Source organism: Melospiza melodia, unplaced genomic scaffold (assembly GCF_035770615.1).
Source record: "Melospiza melodia melodia isolate bMelMel2 unplaced genomic scaffold, bMelMel2.pri scaffold_32, whole genome shotgun sequence".
Classification (NCBI taxonomy): Eukaryota; Metazoa; Chordata; class Aves; order Passeriformes; family Passerellidae; genus Melospiza; species Melospiza melodia.
In genome coordinates this window covers 7,426,056-7,443,818 of record NW_026948638.1, presented here as the reverse complement: position 1 = coordinate 7,443,818, position 17,763 = coordinate 7,426,056, and the positions used below count along the sequence as shown (strand labels likewise).

General features: G+C 49.9%; 1 protein-coding gene across 1 annotated transcript; it reads right to left on the bottom strand.

The window, feature by feature from the left end:
* Positions 1-9,169: 9,169 nt before the first annotated feature.
* On the bottom strand, positions 9,170-9,919 carry LOC134434166 (olfactory receptor 14C36-like). Its single transcript, XM_063182848.1, has one exon. It carries the CDS (start codon positions 9,917-9,919, stop codon positions 9,170-9,172), a length of 750 nt encoding a protein of 249 aa, XP_063038918.1.
* Positions 9,920-17,763: the final 7,844 nt, after the last annotated feature.

Sequence of the window (17,763 nt, the reverse complement as noted above, 5' to 3'; positions counted from 1 at the left end):
GTGACACTGAGGAGACTCATGGAATCATGGAGACCATTGTGAAACTGAGAGGACTCATGGAACCAGTGAGACCATTGTGGCCCTGGGAGTCCCAACAGAACCTAGAGGACCATGGTGATACTGTGGGGTCTCATGAAACCAAGAGGTTTTTGTGACACTGCAGGGCTGCATGGAACCAAAGCTCCAGGGTGACACAGAAGGGCCTCCTTTCATCAATGGTCCATTGAGACATTGTGTAGCCAAAGGAGACCATTGTGACACTGCAAACCTCCAGGGTCCAAAGGTCCATTGTGACATTGCAGGGCTCATGGAACAGAGGAGTCATATGACATTGTGGGGCCTGGGGAACCACGGAGACCATTGTGACACTGCAAGGCCTCATGGAATTGCTGGGACCCCCAGGGTCATTGAGGGGCTGTATGGAATCAAGTGGCCATTGTGAAAATACGGGGCACCATAAAACCAAGGGAACACAGAACAGGTCTGGCTGGTTTGGCCTCCCATGGACTGCCTGACTGGTCCAGCTGACCTTGGCATGTTGAGGGTCTCTTCTCATCTGCTGCTATGACACTGGGGCTCCATTCTTACCTTCCTATGGAAAAGATCTGTCATTCTCCTCCAGGCACCCATGTCCAGAATTGGGATTTCACCTACAAATATCCTTATTTCCAAAGATTGTTTCCATAGAAATATTGCCAGGACAAGTCTTTCTGGAAGTGGTTTCTCAAGGATCACCTCCCATCTGCTCCCGAAACACAGGGGAAGGCTCCATGCTTTCCTTTCTATGGGAAAGAATTGTGCTGCTTCTCCAGGTGCCAATGGCTGAGATTGAGATTCTACCTCCAAAATTCCATAAATCTAAAGACTGCTCTCAGACAAAATCTGCCATTCCTGATAAGTCTGGCTGGCCTTGGACTAGTGAGGCTCTCACCTGCCTTCCAAACACTGGGGATCTGTGCTATGGAAAAGAACTGTCCTTCTCCTCCAGGTGCCCATGGCCAAATTTGGGTTCCACCTCCAACATTCCCTGTTGTGACAGACTGGAGGAGATTGTTGGCTACAAACATTTCATGTGTCAGGCAGTAAGGGGCAGGTCCAGCCTTGCCTTGCCCTGGAACGCCAGCCCTGCCCTACCCTTGAACCCCAATCCCCCCAGAGCCTCTGTCCCAGCCCAGCAGTGGCTGCCAGTCCCTGGCACAGCACAGGCAATGCTCCACAGCCACCTCTGCAGCCCCCAGCCCAGCTCCTGAGGCACCAAATGAGCCCAAGTCCCACCTGGGGGAAGGGCCCAGGGAGACCAAGGGGTATTTAAGGCTGACCACAAGGCAAGCACACATCTTGGCCCTACCTTCTCTTGGAATTTCCATCTGAACTGTGCTGGAATCCAGGAGCTGGTAACTCTGTCTGTGCTTCTCTAAATCTTATTTTTATTTTCCTCTTTCTAATTCCCTCTTCTTGCAAATTTTTATTAACTTAAAATGCAACAGGCTTAGAGTTTGTGAAGTTGAATGGGCCAAGGTAATGGTTTGAGAAGTGTTTCTTGTTGATTGAATGTTGTATTAAACCTTTTGCCAAAATTTCTCTGAATTTCTAAAGTTCCCAGTAAAGGCTGTTTTCCTCTTTTGAGGTCTTGAGAATCTCTTGATAGTATTTCTCCAGTGAATCCAAATCAGAAGACACAGACAATTGTGATTTATTTTAAATGTCTCCTTGAGTGAGTTGTTTTGGGAGATGGCAGTCAGGGCTTGTCTGTCCTGCTTGGCACAGCCCAGGCAGGGCTTTCCCAGCCACATTCCACACTCCATTTCCCAGCTGGAGCTGCTGGTGCCTCTGAGTTGTGCTGCCCCAGCCCCAGGGACGCTCTCCTTGTCTGCCCATTCCCCCACGGTCTCTGGGCAGGGATGGCCTCAGTGGGGGCTGCTGACATCCTCAGCACCTTGGAGGCTGCTGCTGAATTTTCCAGCTCCAAAAGCTTGTTCAGCCTTCAGCTCTTCAGTGCAGGAATTCAGTCTCCCAGGGCTCATTAACATTCAGAACACCTGAAAAACCCGAGCCTCTGGGAGTCATTTGATTTAAGTGTTCTAATCTTTTGTGGTTGATTAGTCAGATTTCAGAAGCCTATTCAATGTGATTACCCTGAGATTAAAAAGACAGCAAGAAAATATTTTTTTAGGTCCTATAATTTTTTTTCACTAGTAATTCATTGACATGTGCAATGTTCAGACTGAATCCCTGTACCTCCTCATGCAGTTTGAATGGATATGAAAATCAAGACCCTTCATGGCTGACAATCAATCAGACTCTGTCCCTACCCCAAGCCCACCATTTCCCCCATCCAAGCACTGGGACTCAGAGCAGCCTTGTGCAAATCTGAGCTCCTTCCACTCCACACTGGACCTAGCCAACAGACCACAGATGAACAGGATACATTTTAATAACAATCACACAATTAAAATAACAATCACACAATTACAAACTCTTCCCTGAGCCATGTGCAATGTCCCAGCAGGGTCTGATGAGTCCACCGTTCACAAGTGATTTCCATAATAAAATTTATTTCACACAAACATGGTTCTCTGATGCATATAAACACAATGAAGTTCTTGTATCAGGATTCTTGTCCCGGAGTGAGGACAGAACAGCTCGAACAATTCCTGATTTGCAAAGCTGTCAGTGGTGGATGGAGAAGGGAGTTTAGGCTGCTCTTGGTGTTGAGGAAGTGCTAAAACCAACCTGACTCATTTCATCTCCTCCTGTCCTGGCTGATCTCCCCTCTTTCCCCTTCCATCCATTGGCTTTTGTCTCCCACCAGGACCCCTGGTGCAGAGCCTGGCTCTGTGTTTTCCATCAGCTCCTTGCTGGCACTGCCAGGCTGGGATGATGAGTCCCTCAGCCTTCCCTGCTCCAGGCTGGACAAGCCCAGCTCCCTCAGTCACTGCTCACAGCTCCGGACAAAATTGGTACTTCTTCCAAGTTCCCTACATGCAAGGGTTTCTCGTGGACAAAAGCTGCAAGGACAGACAGGCCTGGCTCAATTTGGCTTCTGGTGGTTGCCTCCAATCTGCCCTGGAAACAGTGGGGCTCTGTCCTTTCCTTCCTGAGAGAAAGAACTGGCCTTCTCATCCAGGTGCTCATGGGCTGAAATTGGGATTCTTCCCCCAAAATCCCGTAAATCTGAGATACAGAATAGTTATATCTGAGATACAAGATATTTATTCTTTTGCTCCCAGATGAAAGCTGCCAGGACAGACAGACCTGGCTGGCCTTGGCCTCTAGTGGCTGCTGTTTATCAGCTCCTGGAAGACTGGGGCTCCATGCTTTACTTCCTGTGGAACCATGGTGGCATTTCAGGGCCTCATGGATCCAAGGGAACATTGTGACACTGTGTGGCCTCGTGGAACCAAGGACATCATTGTGGCTCTGTTGGGTTGCATGGTCCCAAGGGGCCCATGTGAAGCAGCAGGGCTTTGTGGAACCAAGAGGCCATTGCTGCATTTCAGGCCCTTGTGGAGCCAAAGGACTGTTGTGATTCTGCAGGGCACCGTGGATCCATGGAGAGCATTGTGGCATTGCAAGGCCCCATAGAATCATGGAGACCATTGTGACACTGTAGGGCCCCAGGGAACCAAAGGGCCACTGTGATTCTGCAGGGCCTCTTGGAAGCATGGGGCCACTCTGACACTGCAGAAGCAAGGAGAACATTGTGATACAGCAGAGCACCATGAAACCAAGGGAACATGGAACAGATCTGGCTGGATTGGCCACCCAGAGCCCACTTGACAGGCCCAGCTGATCTTGGAATGTTGAGGGCTGCCTCTCCTCAGCCCCTGGAGAACTGGAGCCCAGTGCTTTTCTTTCCTATGAAAAAGAACCATTTGTCCTTCCAGGTGCCCACAGCCAAAATTGATACTCCCCTCGAAAATTCCCTGTATGCAAGGGTTGTCCCAGACAAAAGCTGCCAGGACAGAGAGCTCTGGCTGGCCTTGGCCTCTGGCGGTCACCTCTCATCTCAAGGAAGCCCTGAGGAAAGTATGTGAACAGGCTTGACTGTTGGAACATCAGTGAGTCTCACACTCTCAAAAACTCAGATGCTCTTCTGATTATGTGTCTTTTCTTTCTTATTGTGTATTATGTGTGAATTATTATTTTCAGCAAAAAATATTATTCTTATCAATTTACCCAAGTTATCTGAAACAAAACAGCTCATCTACATATGACTCCAGGTCACCTGTATAAGCAAACACAAGAAACAATCCAGCAGGAATTATTTGTCCCTGCTCCCATCTATCACATCTCTGGAGCTGGAGGTGCAGCCCCAGCACTTGGCAGGGCTCAGGGGCTCACAAGCTCAGCTCCCACAAAGAGAACTTGTAGACCCTGGGCTGCTCTTCTTGGCCCCTGCACGCTCAGCCAGGCTGAGATGGACACTGATGGTTTCTGGGCCGGGCTCTCTGAGCCCAGCCCAGCTCCCTGCAAGCTCTGCCAGCTGCCCTGAGCTCTGGACAGCACCAAGGGCCTCTCCCCAGCCCAGCCCAGCTGGCTCTGGCCCCACAGCTCTGCTCAGGCCAGGCTGCTCTGGGCACTGCCCCACGGCCTCAGCCCCTGGCAAGGGCACAGCAGCAGCTGCAGCTGCCACAGGACTCAGCCCCAGCCATGGGGGAAGGTGCTTGGCCAAGGCCAAAGGAGGCTCCCTGGCTGCCCTGCTCCCCTCGGGCTGAGGTGCTGAGAGCTCTGCTGCCATCCCATCTGCCCAGGGCAGCACAAGAGCCTTGGGGCCCTCAAGAGCTGCTCCTTCTCCAGGCCCAGGGCCCATGTCAAAGCTGGGGCAGGCACAAAGCTGTGCCCATTTCTGTTCATTGCTGCTCTGATGGGGATGGATCCTCATCCACTTGGAGGTTGCTGATGGATTTTATTACTCCAAAGGCCTCTTCTCTCTTGAGCTGTTCAGGAATTTAATAGGAAATGTTCTTAAATGTTTGTTCAAATCACACAAAAAAGAAAATCCCTTGAAAATAATGCAAGATTTTTATTCTACTGTTAATTAGACGGATTACAAAAGTGTATTCAAAGTGAATATACTGTATTGAAAACAATGCAGAGATTACTGTTTTGTCCTGTGTTCCTGTTTATAGGTTGGTATCAGCAATCCCCAGTTGATATTGGCCCCCAGTTCCTTCTAATGCAGTCTGACTAGATATGAAGATCAAGACCCTCCATGGCTGACAATCAATCACACTTTGTCCCTATCCCCTCCCCACCATTTCCCTAACCTAACCCCACCATACCCCTATCCCTAACCCTTGGAACTCCTGTGGATCAGAAATGGTGCGTCCAGAAGGACCAGGGCAGTGATTCTTCCCCTGTGCTCAGCACTGGTTGGGCAGCACCTCGAGTGCTGTGTCCAGTTCTTTGCTCCCCAATTTAGGAAGGCCATGGAGGGGCTGGAGCGTGTCCAGAGAAGGGCAGCAAGGCTGGTGAGGGATCTGGAAAACGAGTCCTGTGAGGAGCAGCTGAGGGAGCTGCTGGGGCTCTTTATCCTGGAGGAGGCTCAGGGGAGACCTCATCACTCTCTACAACTTCCTGACAGGAGGGTGCAGCCAGGTGGGAGTTGGGCTCTTTTCCTTGGGAACAGTGACAGGACAAGAAGAGACAGCCTTCAGCTGAACCAGGGGATGTTTAGGCTGGACATTAAGAAATAATTCTTCACAGAAAGGGTGGTTGGGCATTGGAATGGGCTGCCCAGGTAGGTGGATGAATCAGCGTCCCTGGATGTGTTTAAGGAAATACTGAATGTGGCACTCAGTACCGTGGTCTGGGTAACAAGATGGTGTTGGGTCCCAGGTTGGACTTGATGCTCTCCAAGGTCTTTTGCAGCCTGATTGATTCTCCGATGATTGTGACCCTGCAGGGCCCTGGGAAAACAAGAGTCCATTGTGACACTGCAGGGCCTTGTGGAACCATGCAGAACATAGTGACAGAGCAGGACCTGGTGTCATGATGGGGCCATTGTGACACAGCAGGGCCCCATGGAACCAAGGGGCCAGGGCTGCTCCACAGGGACAGATGGAATGAAGGAAACATGTTTGACACCATGGTGGCCCTTGGGACCAAGAGGCCACTGTGTCGCTGTGGAAACAAGGAGAGCATTGCTGCACTGCCAGACCTCATGGAACCAAGGATCAATTGTGACACTGTGGGGCCTTGAGGGACCACAGTGCTATTGTGACACTGCAGGGCACAAGGATCCAAGGGACTTTGTGACAACAAGGGGTCCCATGGAACCAAAGGGACAACGTGACACTGGGAGGCCTCATGGAATCATGGAGACTATTGGGACATTCCAGGGACTCATGGATGCATGGTGTCACCAAGCTGTGTGAGTGTAGATCTGCTGTAGGGTAGGAGGGCTGTGCACAAGGCCCTGTGTTGTGGTGTGCTGTAGTGTCCCATTTTGGCCTTCCAGGTCATTTCCCCAAGTGTGCCTATACCTCTCTCCCTTCCCCCTTGCCCCCATGCTGAGTGAGTCCTGTCAATCAGGCTTAACATTCCAGCAAGGCGTTGTGTGGTTGGTCAAGTTCAAAGGATGCCCCTATGCCCAGAGGTCATTGGCCTTTCTCGGTGTCATCTTCCCCTGAGACCCTGCCCCTCTCACCTGGTTGGTGGCTCACCTGTACCTCCCCTCCCCCTGTCCCTGAGCTTAAAAAGGCGATCAGACCATGCGGCATAGTTCTGTTGGAGCAGTTCCTCACATTCAGACCTCTGTAACCATGGAATAAACCTCTGGACATTAAACCCTCCAGCAGAATCCCCTCCTTTTTCTCTTCACCATCGCCTGAAGCTATTCCTCCTGAGGTAAACGGGGTTCCTAACAAGCCTGGACTTGTTCAGTGCCCAGCTGCAACCACCAGCAAGCCAAGGTATCTCTGGGGTGATACACCACATTTGCTGCCTTTGGCCCAGCAGCGAGGGTCAGACCGGCCCAGGCACTACATAACTGGTAATATTGGGAGCCTTTTTTTTCCAATAGCCCTGGAAAGGCTGGATCCAGGAACCAAATCCAACAAGGTGAGGTTTAAAAAGTCCAAGTGCCGGGTCCTGCCCTTTAGCCACAACAACCCCTGAGGTGCTGTGGGGCTGGAGAGCAGTCAGGCAGACAGAGGGGCTGGAGAGCAGTCAGGCAGAAAGGGACCTGCAGGGACTGATGAAAAGCAGGCTGGACAGGAGCCAGCAGTGTGCCCAGATGGCCAAGAAGGCCAATGGCTCCTGGCCTGGATCAGGAATGGTGTGGCCAGCAGGAGCAGGGCAGCAGGGATTCTTCCCCTGTGCTCAGCACTGGTTGGGCAGCACCTTGAGTGCTGTGTCCAGTTCTGGGCCCCCAATTTAGGAAGGACATGGAGGGGCTGGAGCGTGTCCAGAGAAGGGCCACAAGGCTTGGGAGGTGTCTAGAACACAAGAGTTGTGAGGAGCGGCTGAGGGAGCTGAAGTTGTTTACCCTGGAGGAGAGGAGGCCCAGGGAGACAAGGTGGTGTCAGGGCACAGGTTGGACTTGATCTCCATGGCCTCTTCCAACCTTGCTGATTCTGGGATTCTCTGAAACCACCCTTGGAGTAGTTGCAGGAGGAGCCCTGGGCCCCCTCTTCAGAAGCTCCAGCAGCCCAGGTTCTCCTGGCAGCCCCAAAGCCCATCCTGTCAGTCCTGCAGTGCCTCTGCAGCTCCTCCTCACTGCCCAGAACAGGGAGCCCCAGAGCCAGACACAGCAGCCCAGATGTGTCCCTCTGGCCTGGGGTGCCTCTGGCAAGGGAGCAGCACCAGGCAATGCAGGAGCCTGAAGACAATTCCTGCATCACTTGTAGGATGATCCTGCTGCCCAAGGGACGTTCCCATGGGGGCAAGTCAGGAACTGCAATGGGGAGTGGGGCCAGAGAGGAAAGGGCAAACAGGGATGGGCTGTTTGCAGGGGAGGGAACAGGGGTGGGCAAGAGGTAGAAATTTGTATCAGGGAGAGTAAAGAAAGCAAAGATGAAGCCAAGGAAATGCTGAGGGCAGTTTGGGGGTGGCTGCCAGGCAGCCTTGGCTCTGAGCAACAGCGTCTGCAGTGGGACAGGAAACTCCCAGCTGATGGGAACAAACTTTCTGGCTGAGTGCAGAGGCCAGGACAAAGCTGAGTGGTTTCCCTTGTGTCCCCCAGCCCTTGCTGGCCCCAGGGGCTGATGGCATTTGTGCTCCCTCAGGTTCATGTCCCCACACCAACAGCATGGGGGTGCTCCTGCCTGCTCTGTGCACACCAAACAGGGGCTGCTGATCCCGTGCTGCTGTGTCTGTGCCTGCAAGGATGGGGCACCAGTGTGAGCTGGGGGAGACGCCAGGGCTGCAGAGGGGGGATGTTGTTGGCAGCTCCATCAGGACGCTCTGGGATGCTGCCCTGGGCTGTGCAGCACACTGGGGATGGATCAGCCCCTGCTCTGCTGCTCCTTCCCGTCTGCCCCAGGGCCCTTGCAGAGCCCCAGCCATGCTGTTTGCCCCCAGCCTGCCCAAGGCCAGCCTGGGGCTGCTCACGGGGGCTTTCTGTGCTGAGCATTGGCCTGGCCATGTTCTTGAGAGAGCCTGGGCAAGGAGCCTGGAGCCCCCAGGCCCTGGCCAGAGGCATCAGCGCTGCCCCAGCAGTGCCCATGGCCTGTCCCTGCTGCAGCCCCGGCACTGCCATCCCCAGGACTGTGCCCAGCCAAGAGAGCACTCAGGCCCTGCAGCAGCACCAGGGCCACCAGGGCAGCGGGGCAGGGCCACGGCAGCAGCACTGGCAACACCAAGTGCTGCTGCTGCTGGGCACAGCTGCTGGGCCAGCCCTGATCTGCCCCAGCTCTGCACACAGACATTGCTGCTGCAGCTCCAGAGAAGGCAACAAAAGGGCATCTCTGCAGAAAACTCTGCTGGTAGATCCTTTAGTTAATTTAAAGGCACCAAGAGCTCATTGACACAGTCTGTGGCCACAGGGAAGGTGAAGAGAAACAAAATGAAAAATGGCAAAAACAATTATATTTATTAGTGGACAAGACTAAAAAAGTAAAATAAAAAGAGAAAGAACCTCCAAAATGAACCAAAAAGAAGGATCAAAGATGACTTTATTTCAAGTGGTTTGCAGAAATTGGCCAGCAGTTTAATGTTTATGAAACTATCCAGTCATCAGTTTCCACACTGCAGCCTTGAGCTCCTGGTTCCTCAGGCTGTAGAAGAGGGGGTTCAGGGCTGGAGGCACCACTGAATAGAGAACTGACAGGGTCACATCCAGGGATGGGGAGAAGATCAAAGGGGGTTTCAAGTGAGAAAACACTGCAGTGGTGGTGAAGAGAGAGACCACGGCCAGGTGAGGGAGGCAGGTGGAAAAGGCTTTGTGCCGTCCCTGCTCAGATGGGATCCTCAGCACAGTCCTGAAGATCTGCACATAGGAGAAAACAATGAACACAAAAGATCCAGAAAATAAACAGGCACTAACAGCCAGAAGCCGAAGTTCCCTAAGATATGATTTGGCACAGGAGAGCTTGAGGATCTGAGGGATTTCACAGAAGAAATGTCCCAGGGCATTCCCCTTGCAAAGGGGGAGGGAAAATGTATTGGCCATGAGCATGAGAGCATTGAGAAAGCCAATGGCCCAGGCAGCTGCTGCCATGTGGGCACAAGCTCTGCTGCCCAGGAGGGTCCCGTAGTGCAGGGGTTTGCAGATGGACACATAGCGGTCGTAGCACATGACAGTCAGGAGGAAATACTCTGCTGAGATGAAGAAGAAACTCAGAAATAACTGTGCAGCACACCCTGCACAGGAGATGTCCCTGGTGTCCCAGAGGGAATTGTGCATGGCTTTGGGGACAGTGGTGCAGATGGAGCCCAGGTCAGTGAGGGCCAGGTTGAGCAGGAAGAAGAACATGGGCGTGTGCAGGTGGTGGCTGCAGGCTACAGCGCTGATGATGAGGCCGTTGCCCAGGAGGGCAGCCAGGGAGATGCCCAGCAAGAGGCAGAAGTGCAGGAGCTGCAGCTGCCGCGCGTCTGCCAATGCCAGCAGGAGGAAGTTCCTGATGGAGCTTCTGTTAGACATTTGTTCTGTCTTGGAATCAGGATCTGTAAAAAAAGTAATCATGGAATAATTGTGCTTGAAGAGGACTTTAAATATCCCAGCACATCTTGGGGGCACTTTCCCTCCACTGCCTTCCCAGGGCTCTGCTGCCGGGAGCTGTCCCTGCCAGCAGCTGCTTCCCTGTCCCCTTGGCTGGGCACTGCCAGTGCTGCCAAAGCCCAGCTGAGACCTGGGGGTTCAGGTCTGCCATGCAGATCCCTCCCAGCTCTGGCACTGCCCAGGGGCAGCTCTGGCTCTGCAGGGTCTGATACGAATGTCAGATCAACCCTGAGGAGGCTGGAAAAGCGACACTGATTCTGCCTGTGAGAGGCCTTGTGCTGATTTCTGTGACTTATTGGTTTATTCACATCTGAGAGAATTTTTTTCATTATCTTCACCCAAACGAAGAGATTTATATCTTTGGGCAATTACCATCAAGGCAGCCCAGGTCATTAGATTAAAAAAGCAGGATTTTCCCTTTTATGTAGCCCCTTTCTTGCTGTGCACCCTGTATAATCTATTTGGAAATGTTCTGCAGGTAAATGCCATGCAGGGAGGAGTCCTGAACAATGCAGCATCCTCCCTACACAAGGAGAACACTTCCAAGCCTTACCAGCTGTCTCCTCCCACCCACATCTTGTCCCCCAGTGCTGGGAGCAGCTGCCAGGGCTGGCTGAGAGCTGTCCCTGGCAGGCAGCAGAGTCCCTGCCCCAGCACAGTGCCCTGGGCTGCAGGACCCTGCTCTGCAGGACAGCCCTGGGCACCCCTGGCTGCTCTGCACAAGAGACAAACAGAGAATGTACTCACAGGGTCTGTAGGCATTGGGATGTTCCAGCTTGAGATGGCTCCAGGAGCTGCAGCTGCATTGTCCTGCAGCCAGAGGTTCCTGTGCCAAGAGCTGGCAGTGATTGTGCCCCAGGCACTTCTCAGCACCTTCCCAGCCCTGACTGATTGAAGCTCTCTGTGCCTCTGTGCTGTGCCCAGGCTGGCTGCAGGCAGTGCCCCAGCCCTGCTGGGCTGGCAGAAGAGCTGCTCATCAAGAGAAATGTGCTTTTGAAGCTCTTCTTGGTTACCAGGAGCTGTCTCTGTGCCAGCAGCCCAGCCCAGCTCAGCAGCACAGACACAGCACAAGGACTTGAATGACCCTCAGGGGCTTTGTGCTCAGGCCCTGAATATCAGTCTCTGAGAGGGAGCTGAAGAAACGTCTGTAGAACTCGGAGTCAGAATCCAACTCCAAAGTTTCTTGGACTTTTAATGGGTCCCACTGAGGGACACGACTGACAAAGTGTCCCCAGACCCCAGGCAGAGCAGAGAACTGGAGGCAGTGATGACAGGTGGGGACAAAGAAAAGCCAAGTCTTGGTGCCCTGGGGCACAGCAGGGTCTGTGCCACCAAGGGCTGTGAGGAGGCACCTTGTCCTGAGGCCCTGGGGCCTCCTGGCACAGCCCCAGCCAGGCTGGGCACTGTCAGCCCCTTGTCCTGCCATCAGCATCCGCCCCTAGCCCACATCTCAGTGGCCTCAAGGATCTGCTGGAAGGAGTCCCTGGGGAGCCTTGGCCAGGAATGGCCCTGGGGGCTCCTGAATACTCCCTGCAGGGACTGCAGGTTTTTCAAAGGACTTTGGGTTTGGCTTTTGCCTTGGAGTCTCTGAGAGGTTTGTGCAATCATGGCCTCCAATTACCTGCTGTAATTAGTCCCTGGACAGGCTTTGTCAGTAACAACACTCAGTGGGCTCTATAATGCTTCAAGGTACTTCAGTTATTTTAAGGTACTTGGTTGTTTCCCTTTTGATAGAGACTCTGTGAGAGGTTTGTGCAATCATGTCCCCAGTTATCTGCTTTAACGAGTCCCTTGAGAGCTTTGTACTGACACTCAGTGGGGCTCATTAATGCTTTAAGATACTCAAGATTTTTAAGGTACTTTGAATTTTCCTTTCTACACTCTGATTCTCTGAGATTTTGTGCCATCCTGGCCTCCAATTCTGTCTTCCAAGGAGCCATTGAGGAGCCTGTGTTGGGGATGGACGTCTGTGAGACCCATTCAAGCTTTGAGACACTTTGAATTTTTCCTCTGATTTCGGCTCTTGGAAAGGTTTGTGCAATCCCCTCTCAGGCCCTGAGGTTCAAGGGCTCAGTTCCAAATGTACCACGGGGCTCATTAGGATCAAGCAAGTCCTCACAAACCATGGCTCTGCCTTGATTTTCCTCAGCTCTGGAACAGTTCATTCAAAATATTTCTTTTTATATTTTTGGAGAAATATTTCAAAGAGCTTCTAAGAAATATGTATTCCTATCTTAAGGAATGTATTTTATTACTGTTCTCTGTAGAGAAGTGGTCATTGCAGCATTCTGTGATTGATTTTTATCCAGGCTATTTCCTAAGGAGGTCTGGGGTGGTCAGTGAAGTTGTACCTTGAGAGCTGACCCAGTGTGGACAACCTTGCCCCAAATTCTCCATTTCCATGTGAGAAATAATTTTTACTTTCAAAATTTTAAATACTTTATTAAGACCTTATAAAAATACAACAGAAGACTGAATAAAGAAAACAATACAGCATCAGGGGCAAAAAATTCAGTCACCATGTGTGTATCTACACATTGGATGCTCTGTCTTTTATACCTCTAGCCCCTCCCAAAGCCTTGTCAATTGACTCCTTCTTCACTGTCCACTGGTGGAGATCACTGTCTTACACCTTGATTGGAGGTCAGGTGCTGCCATAGTAACAAGCCAACCCTCCCAAATGCCCCGACTACTCAGGCCATCCTGTGATAACAATGCAAGGGGGAGGGGAAGGATAACTATACATATACAAAACTTCTCATAACATATATTTAATGTCCACTCCTTCATTGTGAGTGTCAACCATAGGATTACTCATCTATAATAAACCCTCCATTTCTTTTTCTAGAAGTAATTTTTTTCAAACAATTGATTCAAAAATTTTCTCTCACTTTTGAATGAGTCATACCAGCATCTGTTGATGTCGGCAAAGACATGGGAAGAGGAGAAAAAATCTCAGGTTTTCCCTAGACACACTTATTTGGAATGAACAAAAGGGCATCCCAGAGGTCCAGTATGGCTTTGACTCCCATCTACCGTGCCTATGTGGATGCTGCCCATAGTCAGTGTATCTTAGGGGTGAGTACAGAGGACAACTTGGCCCTGCCCTCCAGTCCTTGTTGAATTAAAAGACAATTGAGGAATTATAGAGGTCCAGTATGGCCTTTTGTCCCTACCTTACCATGCCTACGGGGTTGCTACCCGCAGCAGGGCTATGGAGCCTTCTTGGTAGCAAACAAAGGGGCCAACCCAGTCTTGCCCTCCTTCCTTTCTCTTTTCTCTTATTTTCTTGAAGAAGCTGTCCCATTACCTTTTACAGTCCCTTGTGTACTTCCCCTCAACAGATGCTGGTAATTCTCACCCATTGAAACAGGAAGACAGATCTCAAGATGGCTGATGGAAGCTTGACTCTACTTTTTGGGCATCTTGGTGTTTTTCTGGTTGTCTTTCAGTCTCTGCTCGAGAGTCAATCTTGTTTGACCCAGCCTGGATGTTGTAGTCCACTCTTTGAGTTCTTCTACTGGGCCTTTGACTGTGTTGCCATGAGTCCATCCCTGCTCTGCAGTTTGCATGGCCGATTCGGTGGTGAGCAGTGCCTGAAAGGGACCTTCCCACTGAGGAGTTAGAGGCTGATCTCCCCATGACTTAAATCATCACCCAATTCCAGGGATTAATATTATGGATTCTGAAATCCAGGGTGGTAGTTTGAGGAATTGCCCTTTTTTGTCGTATCCCTTCTAAGGTTTGTGCTATAGACATAACTTATTTCTTGGCATTGGCTTCCCCTCCCTCATAGGTGGCAACCTTCTGGGGTGAGGTCAGGAAGGGTAACCCAAACATCATTTCATGGGGTGACATCCCTATATCTGACTGGGCTTGGGTTCTAATTCTTCCTAAGGCCAAAGGGAGACATTTTATCCATGACATTTGGGTTTAAATCATTAGCTTAACTAGAGCTCTTTTAAGAGTTTGATTCATTCTCTCAACCCGAGCAGAACTCTGTGGATACCTTGGAGTGTGTAATTCCCATTTTACTCCCAGGGCCTGAACAACTTTCTGCAATATCTTTGATGTAAAATGAGTTCCCCAGTTGGGATCAATCCTGTTTGCCATCCCATATCAGGGAATGATTGATTCTAGAAGTGTTTTACTCACAACATTGGCATTGGTTTTCACAGTGGGTACCATTTCTATCCAATGAGTCAAGTGATCTACTATCACTGGCAAAAACTTCCACTGTTGTATGTGGGGAAGCTCAGTAAAGTCTACTTGGATATTTTGGAAGGGCCCTAATGCTAGTTGTCACCCTCTTCTGGGGGTTTTCCTCATGATTTTCTTATTCACTTGTTGACATATCACACTCCATTCAGTTACTTGCTTAGCTATTCTGAAAATTCCTATGCAGTCCTAATCCCATAGAAATTGATCACTTAGCACTTGTGTACCCGAATGTGTTGTTTCATGTATGCCTTCTAGCATTTTCCTGGCCAGGAGTTTATTCAACACTTGCCTCCCATCTGCTAATCTCCACTTCTCTTTTTTATCTTTCTTAGCTTCTCTTTTAAGGAGTTCTTCCTCTTCTGTCCCACTGAATATGGGGACTTTTTGCATTTCTCTCATGGCTGTTAATACTATTATTACTTTTTTTTGTCTCTGATTCAACTGCATTTTTAGCCTCTAGATCAGCCTAACTGTTCCCTCACTCCTCCTGAGTTGCCCCTTTTTTATGTCCTTTAACATACACCACTGCTACTTCCTCTGGTAATTGTAAGGTTTCTAACTCTTCTAAAAGAAATTTTTTGTGAATCAGTCCCTTTCCCTTTAAATTGAATAGCCCCCTCTCTTCCCATATTTTTCCAAAGTCATGCACTATTCCAAAAGCATATTTTCAATCTGTATCTATTGTTCCAGTTTTCTGTGTAATGTTTCCAGAGCTTGTTTTAGGGCATTCAACTCACACCTTGGGCTGACCAGTTGGAAGATAACTTTCTCTTTTCTCGCTACCAACACTTCATGCACTATAGCGTACCGCAATACCCTGTGCCCCTTTATTTCTCATGAAGATCCATTGATGTACAATCATTTTCCACCTTGGAGTGGTTGATCTGTTAGGTCCTCTCTTCCTTTAGTTTGATAGTTTATAACCTCTAGGCAATTATGTATTAGTTCCTCATCTGGTTCTCCATAGAAAAACTGGGCAGGGTTGAGTTGGTTACACACAATTCCCTCTAAATCATTATCTATTAAGATGGCCTCATAATTTAACATACAGGAATCAGTGAGCTATTTCTCAGCCTTTTGGCTTAGGATACTTCTAACTGAGTGTGGGGTATATATTTTCAATTTCCCCCTAAGGGTTTATGTCTTGGTTTGAAGAGAGGTGTCTGCTAAGGAAGGCAGGACCTTCCCTGGAAATGGAAAATGTAAACCCTCTCCCTCTGAATTATTGTAATTTTGAAATGAAGGGGGGGCTCTCAGGCAAAGATATGGGAGCAAGAATAACGGTTCTTTATTAGGGAAGAAAATTAAACAAATAAACCATGCAGTAATACAAGCAGCACTGACAGAGTCAGAATATTTCCTGACACCCTGTTGGTCAGGGTGCTGGTAGCAGTCCAATTGAAATGGTGGCTGAAGTCCTCCTGAAGTGGCAGATGTGGTTCTGTTGAAGCAGTGATCCTGTAGAAGGGTGTAGTCTTCCTTTGAAGATCCAGTGATGGTGTAGATAGGCCTGGTCTTCCTCCGGGAATCCAATGGAAAAGGCTGCTGCTCCTCTGGGAATCCAGTGGAAAAGGCTGTTCTGGTGTCCCAAAATCTCAGATTTTATATCTAGTTAGGAATGCTTGGCTCCTCGGTCTGGGTGGAGCATCTCACAATGGGATGATGTAATTTTGATCAGTCATGCAGTGACACTCAATGGCTCATTAACAGCAGATGTCTCCCCAGAGGGAGGATTGGTTTGTGGAAGAGATAAAGAAAACTGCCCAATTAACAGAAGATAACTGCTTCACCTCTAACAGATGGGAACAGAACACACATATTTCCTTGCAATCCAGGACATTATCCACCCCTTATTCTATTTCCATCTGCATCAGAGTAAAACCGTACACACAGTTTTCACTTATGACTAGGTTTCCTTGTAGTACACAACGGCTTTCTCTGTCTTTTTGCATTACCCACCAAGTGTAACCAGGTCCTTGAGCAAAAACAATCCCATAGATGGGGTTGTCTTTGACTGGGGCGGAATTAATACAAACAGTCTTTCCTAAAACACCTTTCATGTGTACAACAGGGACTTTATCTCCATCCACTGTGTGCAGGGGTTCAGACTGGGCAGGACCAGCTCGATTTATGGACCCTCAGATGTTGACCATCCAGGTGGCTTTTGCTAAGTTCATTTGCCAATTTCTAAAAGTTCCACCACCAATTGCCTTCAGAGTCATTTTAAGTAGTCTGTTGCACCGTTCAACTTTCCCAGCAGCTGGTGCATGATAGGTGATATGATATATCTATTCAATACCATGTTCTCTGGACCAGGTATTGATAAGGCTGTTCTTGAAATGAGTCCCATTGTCTGACTCAGTCCTCTCAGGGGTTCCATGTGTCCACAGGATTTGCTTCTCCAGGCCCAGGATGGTGTTCCTGGCAGTGGCGTGAGGCACAGGGTAGGTCTCCAACCATCCAATGGTGGCTTCCACCATGGTCAGATCATAGAACTTGCCTTGGCATGACTGGGGCAGTGTGATGTAGTCAATCTGCCAGGCCTCCCCATACTTGTACTTGGACCGCCGCCCACCATACCACAGGGGCTTCACTCGCTTGGCCTGCTTGATGGCAGCACATGTCTCACAGTCATGGATGACCTGAGAAATACTGTCCATGGTTAGAACCACCCCTTGGTCTCGTGCCCACTTATAGGTAGCATCTCCACCCTGATGACCTGAGGCATCATGGGCCCATCGAGCTAGGAAAAACTCTTTCTTATGTTGCCAATCTAAGTCTGTCTTTGACACCTCTATTTTTGCTACCTGATCTACCTGTTTGTTGTTTTGGTGTTCCTCATTAGCCCAGTTCTTGGGGACATGAGCATCTATGTGGTGGACCTTCACAGGCAGCCTCCCTATCCTGGAAGCACTGTCTTTCCACTCATCAGCAGCCCAGATTGGTTTTCCTCTATGCTGCCAGTTAGCCTCTTTCCAGCCACCTCTCCAGCCACCCCCACAGAGCATTGGCTACCATCCATGAATCAGTGTAGAGGTAGAGCTTTGGCCACTTCTCTCTTTCTACAATGTCCAGGGCCAGCTGAACAGCTTTGAGTTCAGCAAATTGACTTGATCCACCTTCTCCTTTGGTAGCTTGTGCAACCTGTTGTGTGGGGCTCCATATGGCTGCTTTCCACTTTCGGTTCATCCCTACGATTGGACAGGAACCATCAGTGAAAAGACCGTAGCGTGTTTCCTCTGGGAAAACTTGGTTATATGGAGGAGCTTCTTCAGTCCATGTTGCTGGTCTTGTTCTTCATCTGTGACACCAAAATTTTCACCTTCAGGCCAATTTGTAATTACCTCCAAAATCCCAGGGCCATTCAGTTTACCTAT